This window comes from Eubalaena glacialis, chromosome 4 (genome assembly GCF_028564815.1).
Source record: "Eubalaena glacialis isolate mEubGla1 chromosome 4, mEubGla1.1.hap2.+ XY, whole genome shotgun sequence".
Taxonomy (NCBI): Eukaryota; Metazoa; Chordata; class Mammalia; order Artiodactyla; family Balaenidae; genus Eubalaena; species Eubalaena glacialis.
This window is the reverse complement of record NC_083719.1, coordinates 186,077,726-186,105,720: the sequence shown is the minus strand read 5'-3', so window position 1 is coordinate 186,105,720 and position 27,995 is coordinate 186,077,726. Positions and strand designations below refer to the sequence as shown.

The following is a 27,995-nucleotide window of genomic DNA, read 5'->3' as shown; positions in this document are numbered from 1 at the left end:
CCGCGGGTGCTGGCTCCTTCTGCGCAGGCGTCGCAGCTGGGGGGCGGGACCGGGCGAGGCCGCGGTACGCAGGCGCAGCCGTCGGTGGGTCGGGGTTCTGCTGCCTGAGAGGTGAGTGGGGGGCTCGGTGCTGAGCCCGGCGGGCCTGAGGTCCGCGGTTCGGGGCTCTTGGGGCTCCCAGGGCTCTGGGCCCCGTAAGAGGACGTCGGTGTGGGGCCGGGGTCGCCGCGATCCGCGGGGTACTATGAGTGGGCGGTGCGGAGGGGAAACTGAGGCCGGACGGCGTCGGGCAGGCCCTCGCCGGCCCGGGTCTCCCTCCCCCAGACCCCAGGCCCGGGAAATGCGGGTTCGCAGGCCGGCGGGTGGACAGCGGGAGGCAAAGCGCCCCGCACGGAGTGAGCGCTTGCTGGGTGTCTGCTGCTTCCCGGAAATTCCCGTCCTTTTGAATCGGGGCCCCCGTTCGTGTGGTTCAAGTCGGGGCTCCTGTCTCGACCCCGCCACTTTCTACCTGGGTGACCTTGGCCAGCCTCTTGGCTTCTCGGAGCCTCAGTTTCCCCTTCTGTAAAATGGGCGTCGTCTCCGCCCCTGCCTGGGGTGCGAGGCTTCCCGGGAGGATTAAAGTCGCAAGGCCCCCAGCGCGAAGTGAGAGCTCAAAGGGATCAGCAGCGGTTAGTCTGATTTCACACGGAGGGCCTCTGCCTACTGTGCTGGAGGTGGGAGAAATCTGGGGTTGAGGACCAGCTCGTCCACCTCTCGCTGGCTGTGTAAGCTCGGGGAGATCGCTTCCACTCTCCACCAGCCCTTTTCTTCTACTAATAGGGGCCCTAGAAGTACATGCCTCTTACAGGCATTTTGAGGTTAAATACACGTGGAACATTCTTTACTCAGGTTCCCACTCCTTGTCAAGAGCTTTCTAGAGGACAGCTAGTTTTGTTATTAGGTGCCAGGAAATGCGTGTGCACTCTGCATCCCCGCTGAGTGATGTTCCCATTTTCTTTTGTTTCTGCCTCTCTGGTTATTTTTGTCTGCTTTTCCTCTCCCTAGACCAGGGATTTTGTCCTGTCAGGGGACACGGGGCCGTGTCTGGGGACATCTGAGGCTTTCACGACCAGGGGCACTCCTGGCATCAAGTGGGTGGGGACCAGGGATGTTGCTCCACACTCCTCAGTGCACAGGACGGCCCCCACAGAAAATGATCTGGCCCCAAATGTCCACAGTGCCAAAGTTAAATCCTACCCTAGACTAGTGATTCTTCACCAGTGGGCTTCAGAGGGGGCAGAGGGTGTGAACCCCCAAGAAATCATGTGCAAGGTTTTGTGTGCGTGCCCACTTTTATGGGATGAGGAAAGGGTATTTTGGAGTTTAGGCTCTGGAATCAGCCCGCCCAGGTTCAAAACTGCTGATTTGCATCTTAGCTGGGTGCCCTTGGTGGGGGGGTGCCCCCATCTCTCTAAGCCTCAGTTTTTTGTTCTGTACAATGGGAGCTAGATTAAACAAACTGTAACCAGGGGGCCAAATCCCCCTGCAGCCTGTGTTTGTGAATGAGGTTTTGTGGGAACACAGCCCACTTGGTTGCATACATGTTATCCATGGCCTGGGAAGCTGAACGTCCTCATTCTGACTCTCCTTTTCAGAAAATGTTTGCTGACCCCTGAAATAGGCCATTATGTGTACTCAGCTCAGGGCCTGGAAAGTCCTGGGCACTCCAAGGATTTCATTCAGGGGTTTATAATTCAGTCTTCCTGGAAGGGTGAGTGGTTCTAAATGGGGTTAAGCTCTGCCCCGGATTGAGAGCTATTGTCTTACTTGTTCCTACTTTTTTTTTTTGGCCAAGACCCAATGCTGACCCTGGCGGCCAATGCACAGTGAGGGTGAAAGAGTAAAGGGGACGGTTGGTAGGTAGGCTTGTCATCCCCTCTGCTGATGAGGAAACCGAGACCCAAGAGAAACGACCTCCCAAAGGAACCTGGTCATGTGGCTCTGACCACGGCAAGGATCCAAGGTTTCCCTGAGTCCATGTGGACCAAACGCCCCTGAGTGCTGGGGTCCCCGGGGGAAGGTGATCTGTCCAGTGGCTCACAGTCGGGTGCAGGGTGGGCAGGCCAGGAAAGAGTCGGAAGGCCTTGTAGGAGATGCTGGACCAGAGGCAGGACAGGTACTGGGCTTTGCTGGAAGAAGAGGGTGTCCAGCTCTGTCTGAGGAGGTGACCTTCTGGCTTGGTGTTGAAGGGGGAGTGAGTGGTTCCTGGATGGCAGGAGGGAAGGTGAGCGTGGCGTTTGAACAGAGCACAGGGGCTTTGGTGAGGGGCCACATGTGCCTGCTCAGGAGGTTTCGGGGGGCTGTGGAGGGTTTTTAGTGTGCAGGACATCCTGGCAGCCTCTCAGAGGAAAACAGGGCTGCGATGTGGGGCTCGGGCTGGAGCCGAGTTCCAGCTCTTGGGACGGCCCTTTCCTGGGAGCCCTAGGTGCCCTGGGAGGGGAGGGAGGGGCAGAGGACCAGCTTGCACACACTGGTGTTGGTGAGAAGAGCTGGATTCGGGGTGGAGACGGGGCAGGGCACCCCCAGAAGGGGTGGGCAGTCTCAGAAAGAGGGTGCTTCTCCTTCCTGGGGTCCGGGGCTGGGTCACTCATTTTCCTGAGTGTACCCTTTTGCCTCTTCGAATGATCAGTTCTGAGCAGGGAAATAAAAGGAGTAGAGGCTGGGGTGTTTTGGGGGTTTTTTTGGCCAAGCTGCACAGCACGTGGGATCTTTTTTTTTTATTATAAATTTATTTTATTTTATTTATTTATTTTTGGCTGCGTTGGGTCTTCGTTGCTGCGCGCAGGCTTTCTCTAGTTGCGGCGAGCGGGGGCTACTCTTCGTTGCGGTGCGCGGGCTTCTCATTGCGGTGGCTTCTCTTGTTGAGGAGCACGGGCTCTAGGCGCACGGGCTTCAGTAGTTGTGGCACGTGGGCTCAGTAGTTGTGGCTCGTGGGCTCCAGAGCGCAGGCTCAGTAGATGCGGCGCACGGGCTTAGTTGCTCCGTGGCATGTGGGATCTTCTCGGCCCAGGGCTCGAACCCGTGTCCCCTGCATTGGCAGGCGGATTCTTAACCACTGCACCACCAGGGAAGTCCCAGCATGTGGGATCTTAGTTCCCGGACCGCGGATCAAACCCATGCCCCTTGCACTGGAAGCTCGGAGTCCTAACCACTGGACTGCCAGGGAAGTCCCGAGGCTGGGGTGTTTTTAATGATAAAATGGAAAGGTGGACGGAGAGCCGGCGGGGGTTGTGAAGGCACAGGGAGGAACTGGCACCGGGACCCCCACTGCAGCCGCACCCCGGGGCCAGCGTCTGTCCCCTGGCCAGGCTCTCGCCTGCACCCCGCACCTGCAGCCAGCGCCCCGGGTGCCTTTGGAGCCTCACAAAGCCCTCGCTGTTCGCAGAGAGAGCGGCCTGCCCTGAGAATTCTGTCCGGCAGCCAAAGCCCAACAAGTCAGGATTGTTCCTGAGACCCCAGTGCCCAGGGGCAGTCAAGGAAAAGAGCGTCCTGGCGTTCCTGGGCCGGCTTTGCAGGGAGCGGGAAGGCGAGGAAGGGCCGACAGCTGTTCCGCGCCCAAGAGGCAGGAGAGCGGCAGTCCTCACGGCCCGCCTGTGTCCAACATGTGCTGGGTCCCCGCTGCAGACCCACATCCGCTTTTCTGCAGTCCGGAAACCCCAAATACTCTGCAAACACAGGATTTGCTGAAAGTTTGCAGCCAAGTCGTTTGGCCAGAAACTCTGACCCGTGCTGACTTTTATTTTTCCCACTTAGTGTTTATCAGTGATTTTCAGCTGGTGGTGGTTTGGTGACGTCTGGAGACTTCTGTGATTGTTACCACTGTGGGGGAGGGGGGCTCCTGGCATCGAGGGGGTGGGGGCCAGGGAGGCTGCTCCACACCCCATGGTGCCCAGGACGTCCCCCACAGAGAGTGACCCAGCTCCCATGTCAGCTGTGCTGAGGGGGAGGGGCCCTGCATTCATTATTTGGGAAAAAATCGAGTCTGATCCCTGTTCACACTGGACACCAGAATAAACCCCTGATGATCAGACAGTGTAAACCAGGGTGACCCCCAGCGTGTGTGAGTCACCTCCCCTCCCTCCCACTCAGGTGTGGATTTAAATGTGTATAGCATCCCGGGACCTCAGAGGTCAGATAGTCATGGGACGTAGTCTCCGGGGGTCAGTGGAATCCCTAACCCCGCGGGTCTCGCCCGAGTGATTCTGCCCCCAGGGGACACTGCTGGACGATGCCAGGGATGCTGTTAAATACCCTACAGTGCACACTCCCCACAAAAGGAGTGATGTCCCCCGCACCATGCGGATAGCGCCTGGGGGAGAAGCCCCGCATGGGGCGCTGGATTCTCACAACAGCCTCCGTTACCCCGTTTTATAGAAGAGGAAAGAGAGGGCATCGCGGGGGCTCCTTCAGACGTGACACGAGCATCCCGGCTCAGGGGTGGGGAGGCGACGTGGAGCTGGCCTCGGGTGGAGACGGCTGGACCTCAGGTGCTAAGACTGCAGAGCCCGTTGTTACCCCCAGGGCGCCTCCGGGAGCCCTGGTCTCGGTGCTCACTGTGTCAACTTGGGGGGCCGACCCTCGGGAGGAGGTCATGTCAGTAGACCAGGAGAAGCCAGGAACCAGGAAACCAGGTAGCGGTTGCCTCAAATGAGCCGTTTAGTCGGGGTGGGAGGGCTGGTAGCAGCATGTACAAAGGCCCTGAGGTACAAAGGGCCAGGGCCCTTGGAAGAACTGAAGGTGTGCCAGGAACGGGCGTGACTTCGTGTCTCAGTTCTCTGCACCCTGACGGTCCCCTCAGAGTCACCCCCTCCGTCCTTACAGCTCAGTCACGTAAAGATCAGATTGCCTCTTTATCCTACTCTTAAGCGAACGCTTGCTACCACAGGGCCTGCGTTAGTTCCCTGTGGGGAAAACAGATCCCCCCACGCACACACCCTCGAGCCCAGTGTGAAGCTCAGTCACCCAGTACCAGCTCCCGTGGGTCTGGCAGGGGGATCGTGCCCCTAAGTGCTGCCTGGAACACTTTGGGGGAGCCCCAGCTGCCCAGCCTGTGACCTTACCATGTGACCTGTCAATCTGTGACCCCCTCTGGGAGACCCTGGCACCCCTCCATCCCGTTCAGTGATCGAGAAGTCGGCTGGGAGGGGTTGGCAAACATGAAGGCCCAGGTGGTAAATTCTGTGGGCTTTGGGGCCCTTGAGGAAAACCAAGCATGCTATGCAGACACTTCTATAACGTAGGGATGCAAAAGACATCCTCAGCTAAACAGGCGGCTGCCAGGTGTGGCCCTTGACCCCTGATTTAGAACAGAATGTACAAAAGGATCAGGGTCCTGGGGTCTCAGAGGTTCACATCCTAAGAGGACCACTTTGGGCTTTGAAAACAGATTTTCTTCTAATTACAGTAAAATAGATATACCGTAAAGTTTACCAACTTAACCATCTTTAAGCACACAGCTCAGTGACATTAGACACATTCACGTTGTCGTACAACCATCCCCACCATCATCTCCAGAACTTTCTCATCTTCCCAAACTGAAACTCTGTCCCCATTAAACACTCCCCATCCCCTCCCCCAGCCCCTGGCCCCCACGATTTACTTCCTGTCTCTATGGATTTGAGTCCTCTAGGGACCTCATGTGAATTGAATCAGACAGTGTTTGTCCTGTGTCTGGTTTATCTCACTGAGCAATCACATCCTTAAGGTTCATCCAGGTTGTAGCAGGTGTCAGAACTTCCTTCCTTTTTAAGGCTGAATAATATTCCGCCATGTGGATGGCTCACATTTGTTGATCCATCATCCATGCATGGACATTGGGTTCTGTCCGCCTTTCGGCTGTGGTGAATGATGCTGCCGTTTGTCAAATATCTGTGAAACCAGAACATTGTTGACGTTTTGGGCAGCGGCTCACTGGTTCAGCTGGGGAAGATGACTCACCTTTGGGGGTTTCACTGTCTTCAAAACGAGCGGGTTGTGCTGGTTGGTCTCCCTGGGCCCCTCTGTGTTGCCCCTGAGATCCTGTGGATCTGGGGCTGGCCGTCTGTCCTCTGGGCTCTAGCGCGTCCTGATCCCAGACCTCGCAGTTCCTGGGACGCTCTTGGGCCAAAGGCACTTGCTTGGTAAAGGCTCATTGTATCCAGAAATGGGGGAGGAAAGCTCATTACCATCCCCGTAGAGCTTTCCGGGGGTGGCCAGAATGCCCTGTCCAGCTGTACAAAATAGCTGCTTTAAGTTCTTCCCTTTTTAAAATTTGAGATATAATTCACATACCGTAAAATTTAGTAGATTTTAGTATATTCACAGTGCTGTGCAACCATCACCACTAATTCCAGAACATTCCCAAAAGAAGCCCCACCCCTTCCTCAGCCCCTGGCAACCACGAACCCACTCTCTGTGTCTGTGGATTGGCCTGTTCTGGACATTTCCCATCAGTGGAATCACACACTGTGTGGCCTTCTGTGTCTGACTTCTCTCCCTTTTTTAAGTTGTCGATGGATGTAGTTTTCTGTGAACAAGAAACAGCTCTGAGCGTGGCCAGCATCGCGTGTCTTGACAGCACTCGCCCGGTGGCTCTGGGCTGGCAGCGCCCGGCCTGCTCTCAGCCAGTGTGCGAAGCCTGGGGGTTATGACTTGCTCTGCCCAGTTTGATTTACCCGCCACTGGCCAGTGATGGGTTAATGATAACTCGGCCAGGAGGCCGCCCCTCGATTTCCAAGCCACACAGGCTGTTCACCCCGCGGGGGCATGTTTGGGGGACCAAGATGTTTCACACCATGGATCCCACCCTCCCGGGTGAGCCCTGCACGGCCTCGGGCAAGCGTGGGTTGCCCCCTCTGAGCCTGTTTCCTCTCTGCGTGGGAGGTGGGCCTGTGCAGGGGGCGAGCTGTGTGTGAAGTGCCTGGCGCGTCAAGGCCCACAGGGAACAGGCCCTTCCCATGCTCCTTCTCCAGGGTTCTCGCCTCAGCACTGTAGGGGGCCGTCCCCCAAGTTGTGACGACCACAGCTGTCACCAGTGTCCCCTTGGGAGAGTCACACCTGGCCTAGGAATACAGCAGGTTGTAGAGGAACCCAGAGGAGGCCCTGAGGCGGCCTGGGAGGGGGTGTCAGTGCCCTCTAGGGCTTCGGTCTGCTCAGGCCCACCCAGTGGTCCTGTCTGACCCTCGTGGGCGGTGCATGTCCCCCGGGTGTTCGGGGCTCGGGGGGCTCGGAAGCTGTTGGACCGTTTTTTTATCCAGAGCGTGGAGGAGCAGCAGGTGGGGCTGCAGCCTGCCCTCTGTGTCCCTGGGGAGCCCTACGCCCCCCGTCCAGCCGCTGAGGAGTGATGACCACCGGGCCCAGGACCGCATCACCCTGGGGTTAGAGTCAGGCAGGACGGCAAGGGGCTCTGGACCTACAGCCTCAGTGTCTCCTCTGTGAAATGCGGAGAGTTAACATTTCTGCCTCACTGTTGTCAGGCAGTCACAATTAGCCAGTGAGTTAAAGTGGCTCCTGCAGGGCAGGGCGGGGGCGTGAGGGGGCGCCCGGAGGGCCTGGAGCAGGAGGTGCAGGCTGCGTGGAGGTGCAGGGCAGAGGGGGACAGGCTCGGCTGTGCCTGCCGTCCTGTCCCCACACCCTGGACCTCTGTCCGCAGATCCTGAAACCCCCAGGCCTCGTCTCCTCCCATCTCAAGATGGATAACAAGAAGCGTCTGGCCTACGCCATCATCCGGTTCCTGCATGACCAGCTCCGGCATGGGGAGCTCTCCTCTGACGCCCAGGAGAGCTTGGAAGGTACGTGCGGGCCATGCCCTCCCCCCAGGGCCTCGGGTCCCCTGCCCAACCCTCCACCTGCATCAGCGCCTAGAAGCTCCATGGGGTGGGAGTGATAGGCTGGTCCCTGTCTTCGTTTCACAGGTAGGGATGCTGAGCCCCAGGCGGGTGCAGGGCCGTCCCCCGCCTCCCTCACTTTAGGCTGGGCCTCCCGCAGGTGTTCTCTTCTGGAGGGGTGCAGCTCCCGAAGGTTCTCCATCCCCCCCGTTGTGCGTGTGTCCCTACCAGTCAAAGGAGGGAGAGAGGAGAGAGGCCAGGGGTGGGGAGCCCAGCCCAGACCCGGCTGCTAGCCTGCCTGGCAGGAGGTGGCTGTTCCGTGCCCACCGGGCCGCGCCGAACCCCCGAGGCCCCCCACCCGGGCAGCCCCAGCATTGTGACCCCACAGAGAGGCCTGGCGTCACCACCTGAGCCCCATGGGGCAGGGATGGCGGCTTCCTCCCTCCTCCCGGCCTCAGGGCTCGAGGGGCAGGTCCATCCTGCGCTGCCCGAGGAATCAGAACCAGCACCCATAGGGCCCTGCAGGGCGCACGCAGCGCCTGGCGCATCCAAGGCCTTAGCGAGCACGCCCAAGAAAGGAAGCGTGAGCGCTGCCCCCCAGAATCGTCAGCTCGGGGTTGGGTTCAGCAGAGCACACCTTTGTCCCCCTGGCAGTTGCCATCCAATGCCTGGAGACCGCTTTCGGGGTGACGGTGGAGGATAGCGACCTTGCGCTCCCCCAGACTCTTCCCGAAATATTTGGAGCAGCTGCGGCGGGCAGGGTGAGCCTCGGGCACTGCGGGGCTGTGGTTCTGTCTCAGTTCGAGGGCCTGAGTTACCCCCCCAGGGCTCAGCTGTCCTCGGGCGTCCCCTGGCTGGGTGGGGTAGGGGGTAGGGTGCTGGGCTTGGGGGGGGAGGTCGGCGGTTTCCCGCTGCCCCTCAAAGAGCTCATCCTGGCTTTGGGGCCAGGAGATACCACCTGATCTGAGGAGCCCCCAGCGAACCCCACCTTCGGAGGAGGACTCGGCCGAGGCAGAACGCCTCAAAACCGAAGGTAAGGAATGCCCCGCACAGCTGGCCTCTGGGTGCAGCGGGCAGAGGCCGGCTGGTCCCGGGCTGTGGAGCGGATGGCAAACCAGCCTTTGCAGACGGGGCCGGGGGGCTTTTACACGGATGCAAAGATGCAGAGAAATCAGACCCTTGACCAGGAGGAATTAAAGGGTGAGGCCGCTGCGGAGGGCGGTCCGACAGCTTCCCAAGTGGTTAGATAGAGTGACCATGTGACCCAGCAGTTCCACCCCAGGGTGTGCCCAGGAGGGATGCAAACGCACATCCACAAAGATGCTTGTGCATGCATGTTCATAGCGGCATGCTGCACAACAGCCAAGGAGTGGAAACCGCCCAGGTGCCCATCAGCTGACGAGCGGACACACACATATGTCTCTCCACACACGGGAACGTCACTCAGCCATGCAAAGGAGAGAAGCCCTGACACTCGCTACAACGTGGATGGACCTTGAGAACAGGATTCTCAAGGACAGAAGCCAGACACAGAAGGACACACAGTGTCTGATTCCATTGATGGGAAACGTCCAGAACAGGCAGATCCACAGACACAGAGAGTGGATGTGTGGTTGTGAGGGGCTGGGGGGGGGGGTGACAGCTAATGGGGATGGTGCTTATTTTGGCTAATGGAATGTTCTGGAATTAGTGCTAATGGTTGGACCACTTTGAATATACTAAAAACCGCTGAGTTACACACTTTTAAAGGATGAGTTTCACGGTATGTGAATTCCATCTCATTAAAACTGGGCTGTTTCTGAAGGAACGAGCAAAAGTGATGGTACCTGAGGCTTAGGTTCCCAAATACCACAACCAGGACAGTGACAGCTGCTGCACCGAGGGCTGGCTCAGGCCAGGCCCTGCGCTGGACGCAGACCCACCCTCCGCCTCACGCCACCACCCTAGCCTGTGTCTAAGCATTGCATCCTGGGCCCCCAAAGTCTCGAACTGTCACACGGAAGCCGGGCGAGCCGAGAACGCCGTCTCAGAACTTCGGGGTCCGAGGGGAACAGCCGAGGGTACGTTTCCTTCCCTTTCTCTTCAGGGAACGAACAGATGAAAGTAGAAAACTTTGAGGCTGCCGTGCACTTCTATGGGAAAGCCATCGAGCTGAACCCCGCCAACGCCGTCTACTTCTGTAACAGGTATGGTGGGGGCCGGGGGGGGCCTGGGCAGGCTGAGCAGGGTCCCCAGGGGAACGGGAGGGGCGGTCAATCTGTGGGTTAGTGATGGCTCAGCCGCTGTCCCAAATAATGAGCCCATGCCGGGTGGCCAGCCAGGTGTGGCCCAGTGTCAGTGGTGTTAGCGGCCGCACTCGTCTGCCCCCTCAGCCTCGGTTTCCGTGGTGAACAGGGCGACACCCAGATTGCCGTATCCTCCGGTGCCAGCCCAGGCGTCCAGCCCCACCGGGCCTCCCATCCTTGGCAACGCTGCCTCTGCCCCACCTGACAGACGGGGAAGCTGGAATCAGCTCCCCGACTGCCCTGGTTTGCCTTCCCCCAGAGCTGCGGCCCACAGCAAACTGGGGAACTACGCGGGGGCGGTGCAGGATTGCGAGAGGGCCATCTGCATAGACCCGTCCTACAGCAAGGCCTACGGCAGGATGGGGTGAGTGCCGCTCGCCCACCGCCCCGTAGACACTGTCTGCCTGGGGTCAGCGCGGGCCCCGCACGTTAAGGCCCCACCCAGCCCACTGGGCTGCCCCACCCCACACACCAATCCCGAGTCCAGGCCATCACCTGAGCTTCTGACCGACCAGCTGTAAGTCGGGGTGCCCACGACCCTCTCCTTGGGTTCAGCGATTCCCTCGAAGGCTCGCAGGACTCAGGAGAACGTTTCACTTAACCTTCTCTGGCTTATCGTAAGGGGTGCAGATGAGTAGCAGATGGAGGGGCGCCAAGGGCGAGGTCGGGGAGGGTCCCGAGGCAGAGCTTCCGTCCCGTGGGGTTCGGGGCGCGCCCCCACCCAGCACACGGGGCGGTCACCAGTGGGGGTGGGTTTTATAGCCCGTCTCTAACGCCTCCCTCCCCGGGAGTTGGGGGTGAGTTTGGTCTTTGTGGCCAGCAGCGCATCCGGAGGCTTCCTGGAAGCCCACCTCGTTAGCATAAACAGGCCTCCTTGTTAGCATAAACTCCAGTGTGGTCCAAGGACACACCTGTGATTCAGCTCGGCCTGAGCAGGGAGGAGCTCTGACCACGCCTGCCCCGCCTCCTCCCAGCCCCCCCCCCCCCCCCCGACGGATGTGGGATGGACGAGGGATGGCGACCCCAGCAGTACGGGGCGGGGCGGGCAGGCGGGCGGCCTCCCAGGCCCTCCACACCCACTGTCCCTCCTGCAGCCTGGCTCTGTCCAGCCTGAACAAGCACACGGAGGCCGTGGCCTACTACAGGAAGGCCCTGGAGCTGGACCCCGACAACGAGACCTACAAGTCCAACCTCAAGGTGGCGGAGCTGAGGCTGAGAGAGGCACCCAGTCCCGTGAGTCCCCCGGGGACCGGCCGCGGGGGCAGGGCGGCTCGGGGTCGAGGGCTGGGCCTGACCCGTGTGGGAGGAACGTCTCCGGTGCCGGGGGTCCGGCATCTGTTTAACCGGGTCCTGTCGTGCAGGAAGAGGCTTATCCTCGCAGAGGCCCCGGAAACGGGAGGGCGTGAGTCACACGGGGAAGCCCCATCTCGTCAGGAGGCAGAGGGCTGGGGGCCGTGTGGGCCGTGGGAAGGAGCTGGCAGGCAGGGTGAGCAGGCGCCGGATCGGCTAGTTTGAATGGCCCCCGGGGCAGGGGGGCTGCCCGGGGTGACCAGGGCAGGGGGACAGCGGCCCCGAGCCCCGTAGAGGCTGGTTTGCGCGTGAAAGGTGCACTCGCGGGCCAGTTGTTTACCGTTTCTAGGGATTGGCCACCCCTGGGAGGGGCTGTCCCGCCACAGTCCGCATCACAAAGTGAAAGACACAGTTAATATACCGTGCTCTTCCGGGGCACCCACACTGTGGTGCGTGTCTTTTACGAAGCACCCCCGGCCGCAGGGCCTGGCCGCCCGGGTTGCTGGGACGCCCAGGATTCCAACAGGCCCCAGGTGGGACCTTACCCCTCAGTTCCCGGGGGGGCCAGCTGTCGAGGTTCTGTGTCGAGGTTCTGTGTCCAGGCACCACTGACCAGGGCTTTTCTCACGCCGCAGACGGGAGGTGTTGGCAGCTTTGACATCGCGGGCCTGCTGAACAACCCGAGCTTCATGAGCATGGTAACGGCCCCCGCCTGCCGTGTCACCACGGGCCCCGGGCCAGGGCTGCCCCACTGCAGACACCATGGACACTGGGCGCCGTGGGGCGTGGAGCCGGACAAACTGAACCCGCCTCTCCCCGCTGAATAACCTGGGGAATCTCCACCCCCCTTCCCCCCTAGCCCGGGCCCCCTCGCAGTGTGGCCACGGTGACAGCAGAGTCGCTGCACCTGCTCCCGGAGGTGCAGACGAGACACCGCAGGGCGCGGGGGCCCCGCGGAGGAAGGGCCGACCACCCTCTGGTCCAGATGCCCGTGTTCTGTGCAGGGCCGTCCCCTGGAACAGGCACCCAGCATGTCCGCCACATGCCTGTCAGCCCCCGGGTGGTCTCACTGGTCCTCAGGCCACACCGCTGGCTCAAAGGGCCTCAGGGTGGGGGTCTCAGGTCGCCAGGGAGAGAGGAGCCTGGAGTCCCCCGTCAGAGAAACGTCCCCGCCTGAGCGGGAAGCGTCTGGCCTCCCACGTCTCGGAGCCTGGGCTGCCGCTCTCATCCAGGGCAGGGCGGGCACGAGGCTGCCAGAGGACTCCCGGCGGGGGGAGCAGCCTGACAGAGGCCGCTCCTTTGGCCTTGTCCGTCGGGGTCGGCGGTCCCAGCCCCCCTCAGCTTCGTGCTGTGCTGTCGGCACCCAGCCACGCCCGGCACTTGCATGACCGTGGCCTGGGCACGCAGCCATGCAGGGCAGTGGACGGGCCGAGGCCGGCTGGTAGCGCTCTCCAGCCCTTTACGGAAAGAGCCACAGCCTGGAAGGTGCTTCCCTGGCTTCTGCTCGTGTGCACGTCTTAAAATCAGCCCTGAGGAGATAATCCCAACGTGGCTGGGGGTGTCAGTGTAGGAAAGATTCCAGGATGATGTTCATCCACGGAGCAGAGCTGGAACTGACTCCCAGGTGTCCCTGGTTGGGGAAGGATGACGAGGTGCCCGGAATCTTAAGATGAGAGTCCAGATGAGATCGAAGTGGGGAAAGGGCAGGGTCACAGCGTGTGGGGATGGGGTGAGGCCCAGGGAAGAGGCGGGCCTGGCGCTCTGGGTGCTGGGCTGGAGCCCCACGGTGCCTACGGGGAAACCTTGTCAATGACGAAATGCGTTTGGGAGCTTGCTTTTTCTGAGAAGTCTGTTTTTTTCTTCAGGCATCCAACCTCATGAACAATCCCCAAGTTCAACAGCTGTAAGTGACTACCGTTCTCCTTTGGGTCTTGTTAAAATTATCGTGGTGAAAGATGCATAAAATGTACCGTTTTAACCATCTTAAGGTTTATGATTCCGTGGCATTAAGTACATTTACGACGTCCTGTAGCTGTGGCCACCGTCTAGTTCCAGACATTCATCACCCGAAAAAGAAACCCCGTCCCATTAGCACCATCCCCAGCCCCTGACTACCAGGAACCCACTCTCTGTCTCTGGATTTGCCTGTTCTGGACGTTTCCCGTCAATGGACTCAGACACTGTGTGGCCTTCTCTGTCACTGGCATCACCCGGTGTCCCTGAGGGACAGCATTGCCCTGTTGAGAATCACTGTCTTTAAGCCAAAAAAGGGTGTTGCTGGGAAAGCTGATGGAATTGACAGGCCGCAGTCAGAAGGGTGGGCTGAGGGCAGGTTTGGGCCCCAGGAGATGTCCGTTGCCGGCAGAGGGGAAGGGCCAGGCGGGGCTCAGAGGGAGGAGGGCTGAGCCGTCTGCGAGTCAAGGGCTCTCTTTGCAGCATGTCCGGCATGATTTCGGGCGGCCACAACCCCCTGGGGACTCCCGGCACCAACCCCTCGCAGAACGACCTGGCCAGCCTCATCCAGGCGTGAGTGGACCTGCCAGGCGGGGCTCCTGGGCAGGCGGGGCGTGTGTGTCCCCCCCACCCCAGGAAGAGAGGCCTGCTCTGGAGGGCCTGCGTCCTCCAGGGGGCGGTCCCCCTGCCCTCGAGGGGCACGTGGGGCGGGCGCCCCGGGCCAGGCTGAGCCTGGGCGCACGTCCCCTCCCCGCAGGGGCCAGCAGTTCGCCCAGCAGATGCAGCAACAGAACCCAGAGTTGATAGAGCAGCTGCGCAGTCAGCTCCGGAGCCGGACCCCCAGTGCCAGCGGCGACGGCCCGCAGGAATGACCGCCCGGTGAGCCCAGGGCCGGGCCGCGTCGCCGGTCCTCAGTCCCCCTGCCGGGGGTTCCCGCCCGGATGCCCCACCCCTCCCAGTCCCGCTCAGTTGGGCTGTTTCTCTCTCCAGCCCCCCAGCGCCATCAGGTCCTTCCCGGCTGACCGGAAGCCTTCTCTCCCTTTTCCGTCTCTTCCCATTGGACCGCCCATGAGAGGAAAAGGAATTGGACCTGCATGTTAAGACGGATTTTTATTATGTTTATTTTTTTGCCTCTGCCCTTCCCTCCCTTTTTGTACTCTCTCACGGCCCCCAGACCCTTCTCGAAACAGAGCCAGCAAGCTGTGAGCACAGACCAGCACCAATCTCACTCCCAGCCCCCCAAAAACCCAGTCTCTAAAGTATTTTCTAGAATAATGTGGGGGGGGGTCCTTTCGCCGCTCTCGAGAAGCGGCCCACGGGGAAGCCGTGGCCCGAAGCCCCTTCTGCGGTCCCGCCCCCTCGGCCTGTCTTCAGGGGCCTCGCAGCCCACGAGAAGCTGCTCTCTGCGTTGACCGTGGCCACTCCAGCCGTCCCTGCTCGGAAGGGCTCCCTACCAGCCAGCCCGGCCCTCGGACCCGGGTTCTCGCATGAGCAACTCCCGCTGCAGGTTCCCAGGAGCCGGTTCTGTTGCCGCGGGCCTGGGGGCGGGCCGGAGCGGACGTCCTGGGTGTGCAGGACCCATTTCTGGGACTTTCCTTCTAGTTGAGCATTTGGATGGACGCGGGTCTGACCCCAATGCTCTCTTCCCAGTACTCACGACCGATAGACCGTGAGGGGCCCTCTCACCACCTTCAGCCTGGCCCCCGAGCCCATCCCGGCCTGGCCATGTGTCCCAGCCACTGCCCTTCCGCCCACAGGTGGTCCCGCTGGCCGGCGCCTCTGCGTCCTCAGCGGGCCCTCCTCCCTTTGGGAGTAGGGGCTGCAGGGGGTCCTGGTGCCGCCCGCCTTGGCCTGAGATTGCCAGCAGCCACCGTGGATGCCCGGCGGCCCCAGGCGAGGACGGGGCAGCGTGGGGAGGAGGGGTCGGCCGGCACCGCCGCTCCGACAGCAGCGTTGGCAGCTGGATCGTTGGAGGCTCCCTGGTGGTGTCGGGCCATGTGCGAGGTGACCCAGCACCGTGTGTGTAGGTAACTAGTAGGGAGACGGCCGCCGGCCACCCGCCGTCTGGCACACGTCCGGCGAGCTGTGTCCTAACTCTTGCGTGCTAGCCATGGTGACGAGCATAACGTAACGTGTGGGGAATAAATAAACATCATGACCTCTGCCCGTGTCTGTGTTGACCTCTCAGCGCCACCGCCCCTCCCTGCCCCTAGCTTCCAGGAACCCCCAGCCTGGACCCTGTGTGGGTCACCTTGGAACCACTGAACCGGGTTGTGTGTGCATCTCCTGTCGCTGCTGAGGAAGTCCCACAGATTCAGTGGCTTTTAACCACACAGATCATCTCAGTCCTGGAGGTCAGAAGTCGGACATGGCCCCCGTCCCCCGAGGCTAAATCCAGGTGTGGGCGGGTCTGCCTCCCTGCCAGGGCTCAAGGGGAGAAGTGCCCCCTGCCTTTCCCAGCGTCTAGAGGCCGCCACAGACGGTGTAGGCAAAGGGGGGGCATGAGGACCTGCACCCGGATCCCCACTGGCCACTGGGCTGTGGAAACACCTTTGGGCCACACTCACCTCCTTCAGCCGTGGCCTCTGTGGCTTCTGGGGGATTGTACTTCCAGCCTCCGGTGACCTTGAGCTGCCTTGTCCTGCAGAGATGACTTCCCCGTGTTCCCTGCCTCTTGGACGGTGGCCAATAGGGAATGAAGGAAGTTCAAGGAGGAGGAGGGGTCCGTCCCTGGTGGGTGCCGCTGGCGGGGTGTGGAAGCTCCCTGCCGTCCAGCCTTCCTGCTGCTACAGCTACCCAGTGCGACCGGGCAGCCTGGACACCAGCGGAGCCGGCAAGGAAGGCGGGGTCCCGGCCGCCCCGAGTTCCCGATCTGCGTTTCCACAGAAGTTAATGCAGTAAACTGGCATTTACGTGGCTCCAGCTACCTGTCTGGGGAAATGGTTCCTTTTAAAAAAATTGAGATATAATTCACATGACATAACATGTGCCATTTAAAAACGTACAGGGACTTCCCTGGTGGTCCATTGGTTAAGACTCCACGCTCCTAGTGCAGGGGACCCGGGTTCGATCCCTGGTTGGGGAACTAGATCCCACGTGTGGCAACTAAGAGTTTGCATGCCACAACTAAAAGATCCTGCACGTGGCAATGAAGATCCCACGTGCTACAACTAAGACCCGGTGCAGCCAAATACATAAATATTAAATAGATAAAATTGTACAATTCAGTAGTTTTTAGTACATTCACCATGTTCTGCCACCATCACCACTGTCTAAACCCCCAAAAGAAGCCCCGTCCCCATCAGCAGTCACCCCATCCCCTTCCCCAGCCCCTGACAACCAGGAACCCACTCTCTGTGTCTGTGGATCTGCCTGTTCTGGACGTTTCCCACCAATGGAATCACACCCTGTGTGTCCTTCTGTGTCTGGCTTCTCTCACTGAGCATGATGTTCTCAAGGTCCATCCACATTGCGTCATGTATCAAAACTTCATTCCTTTTCATGACCTAATAACATAGGAACTGGTTCTTAATCCTGACGCAACATTTTAATCATTGATGGAGCTTTAGGAAAAAAAAGTACCCATAAAAGTTAAGTGTTTATATAATGTTGCATCTGGCGGGGAGGACATTGACAAGCCACGTCTCCCTCACACGAGTCACCAGTCATCAAGCCCCTGCTGTGTGTCAGGTGTGTAGCACCTCTTCTCCCATTCTTCAGAGGAGGGGTTTTTATCCTGAACCCACAGGCCCAGGTGCAGAGCGTGTTACCTGCCTGCCTCCAGAAAGCCTGTTTGCTTTCTGATACATGTGCCTTCATCCTGCCAAACCCCATCAAAGGCTTGGTATCCGATATCTATTTCTGCGTAACAAAGCGCCACGAACTCAGAGGCTTAAAACAATACACTGGTTACTTCCTAGTTTCTATGGGTCAGAAACCAGCAGGGCCTCTGCTCAGGGTCTCAGCCAAGGCCGCGTTCTCATCTGCCCACAGGTCGCTGGCAGAGTTCAGTCCTTATGTTGTGGGTTGAGGCCTGGCCTCCCTCAGCTCTGCACCACCGGGGCCTCCTGTGTTCATTTCCTGGGGCTGCCATAACAAATTACTACAGACTCGGTGGCTTAAACCAACACACATTGGCTCTCTCGTAGTTCTAGAAGCCAGAAGCATGAAATCAGTTTGTCCAGTCCCAAAGTAAGGTGTCACAGGGCAGAGCTCCCACCAGAGGCTCCAGAGGGGGAGCCTTCCTGTCTCCCCCAGCTTCTGGGGGCTGCGGTGTCCTGGGCTTGTGGCCGCATCACCCCAGTCTCTGCCTCTGTCTTCACGTGGCCTCTTCCTCCTTCTTATAACAGCCCTTGTGATGACACTGGACCCCCCTCGGGTGAGCCAGGATCATCCCCATCCCAAGGTCCTTAATTTAAGTCCACCTGCGAAGTCCATTTTGCCATATAAGGTACCATACTCACAGGTTCCAGAGATTAAGACATGGACATCTCTGGGGATCGATAGTCTTCCACAACCAGCCCCCTCCCCGCCATGGCCACTTGCTTCCTCAAAGCCAGCAGGGGAGAGAGAATCTAGAGGGAGTCAGCTAGCAGGACAGAATCTTAGGTACCGTGATGGAATCTTGGGAATGGCAGTCATCACATATACTGTTGGTTAGAAGTGAGTCGCAGGTCTCGTCCACACCTGACGGGAGGGGATTACGCAGCGCATGACCACCAGGAGGTGGGGGTTATTGGGGTGCCTTAGAGCCTTCCACCACAGGCTTGAGCTTGGCCAAGTCTTCCAGCCAACCAGAGGGACCTGATTGCCTAGCCTCGCAGCCTCCATAAAGGGCTGTCACATTCAAAAGTGAATCAGCAGGTCCCAGGTCTGGCAGGAGTCCCGGCATCTTGGGTCTTCACTGACCCTCCCCCCCACCAACCTGGCTCACCTCCACATGGGTCCCAATTTACATCAATCCATTTGAGCAAGAATTCTTCAGAAAGGAGAGAGAAAAATCCCAGCATCCTTCTAAGGCTTTACAAACCTTTTAGAACCTGTTTTCGGCAAAATCTTAAAGCTTCATGGTGCCAGTTAAGCCTGTTTCCTCCTTGTCTGTGATTAGCAAGGATTGGCTGGTGGCCCCCAGCTCAGAGGGGAGGATTAAGTGGTCCCCACCTGGGCCAAAATCATCTGAGAATCCTTATCACTGGTACCTGCATCCCACCCCCATAAACTCTGACAATTCACCTAGGGTGGTGATTGTCCGCAGGGGTAACCCTGCCTTCCCAGGGGAAACTGGGCGATATCTGGAGATATTTTTGGATGTCAGGACTGAGGGATGCTCCTGGCATCAAGTGGGTAGGGACCAGGGATGCTGCTCAACACCCCACAGGGTTTGAGAACTACTGGTCCAGTCTATGTAGTCTCCTGAATTTATTAAGCCAGCCCCCTACTGGTTCTGCATTTTAAACAAGCATCTCAGGGGATTGGGACATACCTGTTTGGAGAAGCCCACGTTGAGAAGCACCGGTGGGCACAGGAATAGGAGCTGTATCTTCCAGGAGCATCTACCTATGCCCCTTAGGTCTTCCCAAACGATCTCTGTTCCTTCTCTCCCATCCTGTGTGTCCATCGCTGGGAGGCCCTACAGAGCCTCTTCCAAACTGACCCCACACCCAGTCTAAGTGTTCAGGAAAGATCCAGAAATTTTCTGTTTTGGAACCGCTGGAAGTGTGGGGAAGAGGGAAAGGAAAAAAAAAACCAAAAAAAAAAAAAAAAAAGGAGTTAATTGTCAACAACTCATCCCAGAAGCCCAGAAGCCAGCAGCTTCTCTATGTAACTTGATGAGTTGTGTATCACGGAGAATCACTGCTTGATCCCACACGAGTTAGAAATAGGATATTTCTGAATATTGCTGTCAGAAGTGCATTGAGTAAAAAAAAAAAAAAAAAGGCAATTAAACATAGATTTAGCATAAGTCGTGCCTTGGAGAAAGCTTCCAGGAATAGGTTGAGCCTTGAGATGTAAGGCAGCTGCTGCTACTGTTGATGGGGTTAGAAAGGCTCTGTTCTCTGCATTTCCACACCCTTGGTGCATAATTCCTAGGAGCAAGACTGCAAATCTCACCCAGATTAAGTCCCGTGAAGCAACAAGGTGGAAACAAGGTTTGTCTCTCTCTTTCACAGAAGCAGGGGGTATCACCCGGGGGGCAATTCTGCCCCCTAAAGACACCAGGTGAGGGACTCTCCTGGTGGTCCTGGGATTAAGAATCCGCCTTCCAATGCAGGGGGCATGGGTTCGATCCCTGGTCAGGGAACTAAGATCCCACATGCTGCGGGGCAACTAAACCCACGCACTGCAACTCCTGAGCGCTGGAGCCACAACTAGAGAGCCTGCCACAGCTAGAGAGCCTGCCACAGCTAGAGAGCCCATGCGCTCTGGAGCCTGTGTGCCGCAGTGAGAGATCCCGAGTGCCACAACTAAGACCCGACGCAGCCAAGAATAAAATAAATAAATACTAAAAAAAAAAAAAGACACCAGGTGATGCCTGGGGGGACCTCTGTGGTTGTCACAGTGGGGACCAGGGGTACTGCTGCACACCTCACAGTGTCCAGGACAGCACCCCTGCCCCAGAGAATGACCGGGCCTTGAAAATCAGCAGTGCCAAAGCTGAGAAGCAATGTCCTGCAGTATTACCAACACACAGTAGGTCCTAGATAAATGTGTCAAAGAAACAAATATCCCAAACAGTTTTGCCACCAGCAAAAATGTATAATTTATTCAGGGAAACTCCCTGGCAGTCCAATGGTTAGGACTCCCTGCTTACACTGAGGAGGGCCCAGGTTCAATCCCTGGTTGGGGAACCAAGATCCCCCAAGCTGGGCAGAGTGACTAATAATAATAATTATTATTATTATAATTATTTGTTCACTGGCTCCAGAGTGCCCCTGTATCTTTTCAGCAAAGATTTCATCCCAATCTAGGTAACTTGGAAACCCCAAACTGAGTTGGCTTCCCCACCCGACCCTCCCCCTCCCCCAAATCGACCCCAGCCCTGCAAAATCAGTTATTTCAAAGTCAGAACACACACCGAGCCCTCCGGACGTGGCCCCCGTAGATGAGGAGCTGAGGCCACCAGGGGGCGCGCCGGCGCCGCTGCCTCCCCGACGGTGCCGCCTCCATCCCTGCGGGCCGCGCGCAGCATCAGGACCAGAAAGAACAAGGCTGAGTCTAACCCTGAAACCACCCGGGCTTGAGCCTAGAAACGGCCCGCGTCCTAGAGACTGGGGTTGCGCGTTTAGAGCTGATTCCCCTTTCAGAATTTTAAGTCCTCCTCACCAGGGATGTTTTGTGAGGCTTTGTGCTGTGGTAGGGCTGCCATCCTGCATTGCATGATGGGATATGGGGTCAGAGATGGGCTCAGAGAATGTGAATCCCTTCGGGGGTGAGGTTGAGGGTACCAACCACAAATCCTGCTCAGCTCACGGCTGTTCCCAGGTCTTTGTAAGCTCCTGCGGACTTAGGGTGTCCATCCTTCTCTCTCGCTCTCATGACTGTGCTTCCTAAATTTTTTTTATCAAAGTGTAACATACAGGCACGAAAGTGCGCAGATTATAAGCAAAGAGCTCAATGAATTTTCACAAAAGGAGCACCCCCCAACCCCCCACCCCTTGTCATTGGCACCCAGACCAAGAACAGACCCCATGACCCCCAAAGGATAAGACCTCCACTCATGTCCCCCAAAGGATAACGCTGCCCCAGTGTCTATGCCAGGGGTTAGTTTTGCCTGTTTTTGAAACGTAAACAGATGGAATCTATGAAAGGTAAAACCAGAAAGATGGCAGAAGAAAATATAGAATATGGACTTCCCTGGTGGTCCAGTGGTTGACTCCACGCTTCCACTGTAGGGGGCATGGGTTCGATCCCTGGTCAGGGAACTAATATCCCATATGCTGCATGGCAAGACCAATATATATATACATATATATGTATATATATATATATATAAAATATGATTTGAGGCAGGCAAAATTTTCTTGAAGAGGACACAAAAAAGCACTGTGGTAGTTAATTTTATGTGTGCACTTGGCTAGACCACAGCATCCAGACATTTGGTCAAATACCAGCCTAGATGTTGCTGGGGAGGTATTTTTAGATGAGATTAACATTTAAATCGGTCAACTTTGGGTAGAAAATATAAGATGGATGGCTAGTGGGAAGCTGCTGCATAGCACAGAGAGATCAGCTCGATGCTTTGTGATGACCTAGAGGGGTGGGATAAGGAGGGTGGGAGGGAGGCTCAAGAGGGAGGGGATATGGGGATGTATGTATACATATAGCTGATTCACTTTGTTGTACAGCAGAAATTAACATAACATTGTAAAACAATTACGCTCCAATAAAGACATAAAGAAAAAAAACTTTGGGTAGAGAGATAACCCTCTAGAATGCGGGTGGGCCACATCTAATCAGTTGAAGGCCTTACGAGAAAAGACTGAGGTCTCCCCAGAGAAGAGGGAATTCTGCCTCCAGACACCCTTGGGACTCAAGCTGCAATGTCAACTCTTCCCTGGGTCTCCAGCCTGTCAGCCTGTCCTGCAGATTTCAGACATGCCAGCCCACATGATTGCATGACCCAATTCCATAAAGTAAATTCCTCTCTCTCTCTGTCTCTGTCTCTCTCTCTCTCTCTCTATATATATATAGATAGATAGGTATTCTATATTGGTTCTGTTTCTTTGGAGAACCCTGACTAATACAAGCTCCAACAATACATTAAGCTCTAACCATACATCAAAAAAAAAAAAAAATCAACAAATTGGACTGCCTTAAAAGAGAGAGGAAAGGTGAGCCATTGAATGGGTGAAGGCATTTGCAATATATACTTGACAAAAATATAAAGTACTCCTAAGAATCAATAAGAAAAAGAGAAGTAACCCAATTTTTTAAATGGGCAAAACAGAAAGGCATTTCAAAAACCAGGACATGCAACTGACCAATAAACACATGAAAAGGGACTCAATTTCATTAGCCATGAGGGGAACGCTAATTAAAACCATAATGTGAGGGACTTCCCTGGCAGTCCAGTGGTTAAGACTCCGCGCTCCCAATGCAGGGGGCCCGGGTTCGATCCTTGGCCCGGGAACTAAGATCCCACATGCCGCAACTAAGCCTGCACGGCCGCAACTAGAGAAGCCCGAGCACCACAAAGAAGAGCCCGTGCACCGCCACAGAGACCCAGTGCAACCAAAATTAAAAAACAAAACAAAACAAAAACCATAATGTGAGATGATTGCACCAGAATAGCTAAAATGAAAAGACAAAAACAAGTGTTATTCATCACAAAAGTGCATTGGGGGTCTCCAAGACTCAGCAATGATCGTCCTCATGGCCGTGGTTTACGAGAAGATATGAAGCAAAATCAGCAGAGGGAAAAGGCTTGGGGTGGGGTCTGGGGGACCAGGCACAAGCCTTCAGAGCCCTTTCCCAATGGAGTCCCACAGGATGCACTTAATTCCTGCTAAACGAGACGTGACAGCACGAGTGGGGTGTGGTTCCCAAGGAGGCTCACGGAGACCTGGTGCCTGGGGTTCTCTCTGGGGGGTCTGTGCACTCAGGCACCTCTGCCCAGCACAGCCGAGGCCCCAGACTCTAGGAGGACAGCAGGTGTTCAGCGTAAACCACGTGTTTGCACAGACAGTGTAGGGACAGGGAGCCCCCTCCCCGATGACTGAGGGTGGCAGGTGCCCCCAGAGTCCAGTTCCAGACGCTGCTGGGGGCCTTTGCAAAGACAAAAATCTTAAGCCTGCTATGTTAACTCTTTTCTGCACCAAAAGGGACAAGCCAGCTGTTTATGAAGTTCTAAAGCTGAGCGTTTGGATACCCTAGAAACCCTGGATGTACAGTTCCCCGCCCCGTGGTTGTATGCCCAACAGCAACGTGCATGAATGGCCACCCAGCGGCAGGCAGAGGAAGGTTGGGAGCAGTGCCATCAGAAACTACCCTGTTGGGCAACCATGGCAGAACGGCGGTTGCTTGGGAGACGGGGGTGGGGAGGGGCAGGAGGACATTTTTTTCAGGGGGTGTAGTTTATGTTCACTATCTTGATTGTGAGGATGGTTTCACAGGTGTGTACATATATCAACACTTATCAAATTGTATACTTGGAACATCTATAGTTTATTGTACGTCAGTTACACCTCAATAAAGCTGTTCAGATGGTGGGTTTTTTTTTTTTTTTTTTTTTGGCCGAGTCACGCGGCATGCGAGATCTTAGTTCCCTGACTAGGGATGGCACCCGTTCCCCCTGCAGTGGAAGTGCGGAGTCTTAACCACTGGACCGCCAGGGAAGTCCCTGTTCAGATGATTTTATTTCCTATTTATTTCCTATTTCTGTGATTATCTGTATGGCTTGAGCATATTTTCCTATATGTATTCACCTCTTGTATTTGTTCTCCTGAGAATTGTCTGTTCCTTCCCTTCCCATTTTTATTTTTTATTTATTTAAAAAAGAATAAATTTATTTATTTTTGGCTGCGTTGTGTCTTCGTTGTTGTGCACGGGCTTTCTCTAGTTGAGGCGAGCGGGGGCTACTCTTCGTTGCGGTGCGTGGGCTTCTCATGGCGGTGGCTTCTCTTGTTGCAGAGCACGGGCTCTAGGCGTGCCGACTTCAGTAGTTGTGGCACGTGGGCTCAGTAGTTGTGGCACACGGGCTTAGTTGCTCCGCGGCATGTGGGATCTTCTCGGACTAGGGATCGAACGTGTGTCTCCTGCATTGGCAGGCGGATTCTTAACCACCGCGCTACCAGGGAAGTCCCTCCCTTCCTATTTTCATTTTAGGATGTTTGCTTGCTATCAAAAGCTCGGTCTCATCTATTATCAACATTTCCTCCTGGCCTATCACTTGTCTTTTTATCCCATTCATAGAGTCTTTCACTATGGGAGATTTTTGAAGTATTCAATGCAGTCAGATTTGTCAGTTTTTTTTTTTTTATTATTATTGTACTTTGACAGTACCTGCTCTTAGGTAGGTCCTGGCGTCTAGGAAGCTTTCAAAAATACGTCTGAATGAATAAAAGCCCGAAGCTTTGCAGCTTCTTCTCTGAGCAGTCTCATGCTCTAAAGAATTATGAATAAATATTGCACATTACGAATTCTCCTATAGGAGGGAGTCATCTTGTGGGCACTTACCTGGTGTGCTGTTATTATGAACGATCTTTTTTGTTATTGTTGTGAATTACGGAAAACAGAAAAAGAGTCAAGTCACTTTGTGTCTAATAATAAAAATAGCTACCACACAAAATACAATGGAACACTACTCAGCTGTGAAAAAGAACGAAATAATGCCATTTGCAGCAACATGGATGGACCTAAGATTATCATACTAAGTGAAGTAAGTCAGACAGAGAAAGACAAATACCATATGATATCACTTATATGTGGAATCTAAAATGTGACTCCATTGAGCTTATCTACAAAACAGAAACAGACTTACAGGCATAGAAAACAGATTTGTGGTGGCCAAGATGGGGAGGGGCAGGGGAGGGTTGGATTGGGAGTTTGGGATTAGCAGATACAAACTATTATAGATAGGATGGATAAACAACAATGTCCTACAGTATAGCACAGGGAACTATATTCAGTATCCTGTGATAAACCATAATGGAAAAGAATATGAAGAAGAATGTATGTATATGTATAACTGCGTCACTTTGCTGTACAGCAGAAATTAACACAACACTGTAACTAATAAGAACCTACTGTATAGCACAGGGAACTCTACTCAATACTCTGTAATGACCTATATGGGAGTAGAATCTAAAAAAGAGTGGATATATGTATATGTATAACTGAGTAACTTTGCTGTACAGCAGAAACTAACACAACATTGTAAATCAACTATACACCAATAAAAATTAATTTAAAAAACATTGTAAATCAACTATACTTCAATTTAAAAAATAGCTACCATATATTGCATGCTTATAATGAAGCAAGCTCCGTGCAGGCAGAAAGTGACATTAAACGTTAAGAACTCATAGACATCTCATACTTAACCTCTGCAAAGCCAGACTTAGACTCTTGACTCCTCCAATGTCTGTGCCTCCTCCACTCTTTCCTATTTTAGTGAATAACACCAGGATCCATCTAGTTGCTCAAACTAGAAAACTAGAAGTCAGTCCCGACACCTCCTACTCCTACGGCCCACAGACAAACCAGGACCAAGTCCTGTCAATTCACCCAAGATATTTTTCAAATTCATCCACTCCCTCCCACCTCCCACCTACACCTAAACTAGCATCAGTTCTTGCTCAAATGACCCAACTGGTCTCCCTGCCTTCATTCTCGCTCCCTTACAATCCTTTCTTTACACAGGACTCAGAATAACCTTAAAACATCAGTTGAATCACAACCTTCACCTTCTTAAAACTCTTCAATGAGTTTTCATCATTGACTCACATTGCATCGATGGGGAAATTCAGATGCCTTAAAATGGTCTCTGGGACCGTCCTTGTCACTCACCAATATTCAGACAGCCTGGCTTTCCAGTTCCTCCAATATCGCAAGCTCCTTTCTACTTTTGCATCAAACATCGTCTCTTCACCCCTTACTTCTCACTGCTCTTTATTTGATTAACACAGAACTGTCTCTCTCTCTCTTTTTTTTTTTTCTTCATGACACTTAGTACAACCTACAGTTTTCCCTTTACATATATGTATTGGTTATCTTTTTTTTTGATGTGGACCATTTTTAAAGTCTTTATTGAATTTGTTACAATATTGCTTCTGGCATGTGGGATCTTAGCTCCCCAACCAGGGATTGAACCCGTACCCCCCGCACTGGAAGGCAAAGTCTTAACCCTTGGACCAGCAGGGAAGTTCCTGTATTGGTTATCTTTCGCTGCATAACAAATTCCCCCAAAACTTAGTGGCTTACGATAACAACGTTTATTATCTCATAGTGTCTGTGGGTCAGGAATCCAGGTTCACTTAGCTGAGTCCTCAGCTTCAGGGTCCCTCAGAGGCTGCAATCAAAGTGTCCACTGGGCATCAGTCCTCTGAATGCCCAATGGGAGCAGGATCCCCCTCCAAGATCACTCGTGGTCATTGGCAGGATTTACTTCCTTGTAGGCTCTTGTGCCAAAGGTCTCAGCTGTTGGCTGGAAGTCACCCTCACTTTCTTGCAATGTGGGCATCTTCAGCATCTCAGCTTGCTTTATCAAAGCACGAAAGCAAAAAAGGCAATAGAGAGAGTTGTCTAGGAAGACAGAAGTCAGTCTTCTGAAACCTAATCATGGAAATGACATCCCATCACTTGACACTATCCTATTTGTTGGAATCAAGTCACTGGGTGCAGCCCAGGCTCAAGGAGAGGCGATTATACGAGGACATGAATCCTAGGATGTTGGGATCATTTGGAACCATCTTAGAAGTCTGCCTAATAATATGCTATTATTTCATTAATACTTGTCTCCCACTAAACTGTGAACTGTGAGGGCATGGGCTTTTTCACTCCATTTTATTAAAATTTTCAAAAATTGTGATGAGATATACATAACATTAAATTTACCATTTTAACCATTTTAAGTGTACAGTTCAGTGGCATTAAGTACATTCACATTGTTGTGCAACCATCCCCATCATCCATCTCCAGAACTTTCTCATCTTCCCCAAATGAAACTCTGTCCCCAGGAAACACTGACTCCCCACCCCCTCCCTCAGCCCCTGGCCCCCACCATCTACTTTCTGTCTCTGTGGATTTGACTAATCTAGGGACCTCCTATGAGTGGGATTACACAGTATTTATCCTTTTGTGACTGTCTTATTTCACTTAGCCTGATGTCTTCCAGGTTCATCCATATTGTAGCATTCCCCACTTTATTCTTAGCAACTTTCCCTATGCCTGGCTCATGGTAGGCTGACAATAAGATTTTGGTTAACAAGTGAATACAGTCCTCTCTTTCATAAGTCTGGTTGCTTTTATGGGGCAGTGGATCAAGCCATTAAAAAAAAAAATGTCTCCTTCTCCTCACCTAAAAAATATCCATTTGACCCAGCAATTCCACTCCTGGGTACACATCCTTAAAAAAAACCTAAAATAGCAATCCACCACCCAGCATTCCTTTTTTTAAAAAATATATTTTAATTTTATTGGAGTATAGTTGATTTACAATGTTGTGTTAATTTCAGGTGTACAGCAAAGTGATTCAGTTATACATATACATATATTCATTCTTTTTAAGATTCTTTTCTCATATAGGTTATCACAGAGTATTGAGTAGAGTTCTCTGTGCTATACAGTAGGTCCTTATTGGTTATCTATCTTATGTATAGTAGTGTGTGTGTGTTCATCCCAAGCCACCTCCCAGCACCCTGATAACCCTTACTGGGCTCTATTATTCCAGAGCGCTAGTCACCTTCTGACATAATTTTATTACTTATTATGTTTGTCGATTATTTTCTGTCTTCTCCTAGAACGTAAGCTCCAAAAGGGGAGAGATCCTTGTTTTGTTGACAGATGTTCTCCTAGAAAAGGTCCTGGTACATCGGAGGCAGAGATGTTGAACGGATAAATCTGCATCTTAAACCGACGGGAAGGGCATCAGCAGCGAGGACGCTCTGAGAGAGACAGTCACCCG

The 27,995-nt window shown here is 54.6% G+C and overlaps 1 protein-coding gene across 3 annotated transcripts; it reads left to right on the top strand.

Annotated features, from left to right (window-relative positions):
* Positions 1-5: 5 nt before the first annotated feature.
* On the top strand, positions 6-15,535 carry SGTA (small glutamine rich tetratricopeptide repeat co-chaperone alpha). 3 transcript variants are annotated; one of them, XM_061190910.1, is made up of 12 exons: positions 6-111; positions 7,670-7,808; positions 8,499-8,605; positions 8,793-8,877; positions 9,931-10,030; positions 10,389-10,493; positions 11,224-11,362; positions 12,055-12,117; positions 13,285-13,322; positions 13,856-13,945; positions 14,130-14,251; positions 14,363-15,535. In XM_061190910.1, exons 2-11 carry the CDS (start codon positions 7,709-7,711, stop codon positions 14,242-14,244), a joined length of 942 nt encoding a protein of 313 aa, XP_061046893.1. In that variant the 5' UTR covers positions 6-111; positions 7,670-7,708; the 3' UTR covers positions 14,245-14,251; positions 14,363-15,535. The 3 variants fall into 3 exon arrangements, with proteins under 3 accessions (XP_061046893.1, XP_061046895.1, XP_061046894.1); XM_061190912.1 differs by lacking the exon at positions 6-111 and adding an exon at positions 1,692-1,750; XM_061190911.1 differs by lacking the exon at positions 6-111 and adding an exon at positions 7,275-7,510.
* The last annotated feature ends 12,460 nt before the right edge of the window (positions 15,536-27,995 follow it).

Excerpts from the sequence above, each read along its gene's own strand:
- SGTA (XM_061190910.1), top strand. The coding sequence starts at position 7,709 with ATGGATAACAAGAAGCGTCTGGCCTACGCCATCATCCGGTTCCTGCAT. Across the intron at positions 8,606-8,792 it reads GAGCAGCTGCGGCGGGCAGG|GAGATACCACCTGATCTGAG; the intron begins GTGAGCCTCGGG and ends CTTTGGGGCCAG. Across the intron at positions 13,946-14,129 it reads CTGGCCAGCCTCATCCAGGC|GGGCCAGCAGTTCGCCCAGC; the intron begins GTGAGTGGACCT and ends CCCTCCCCGCAG.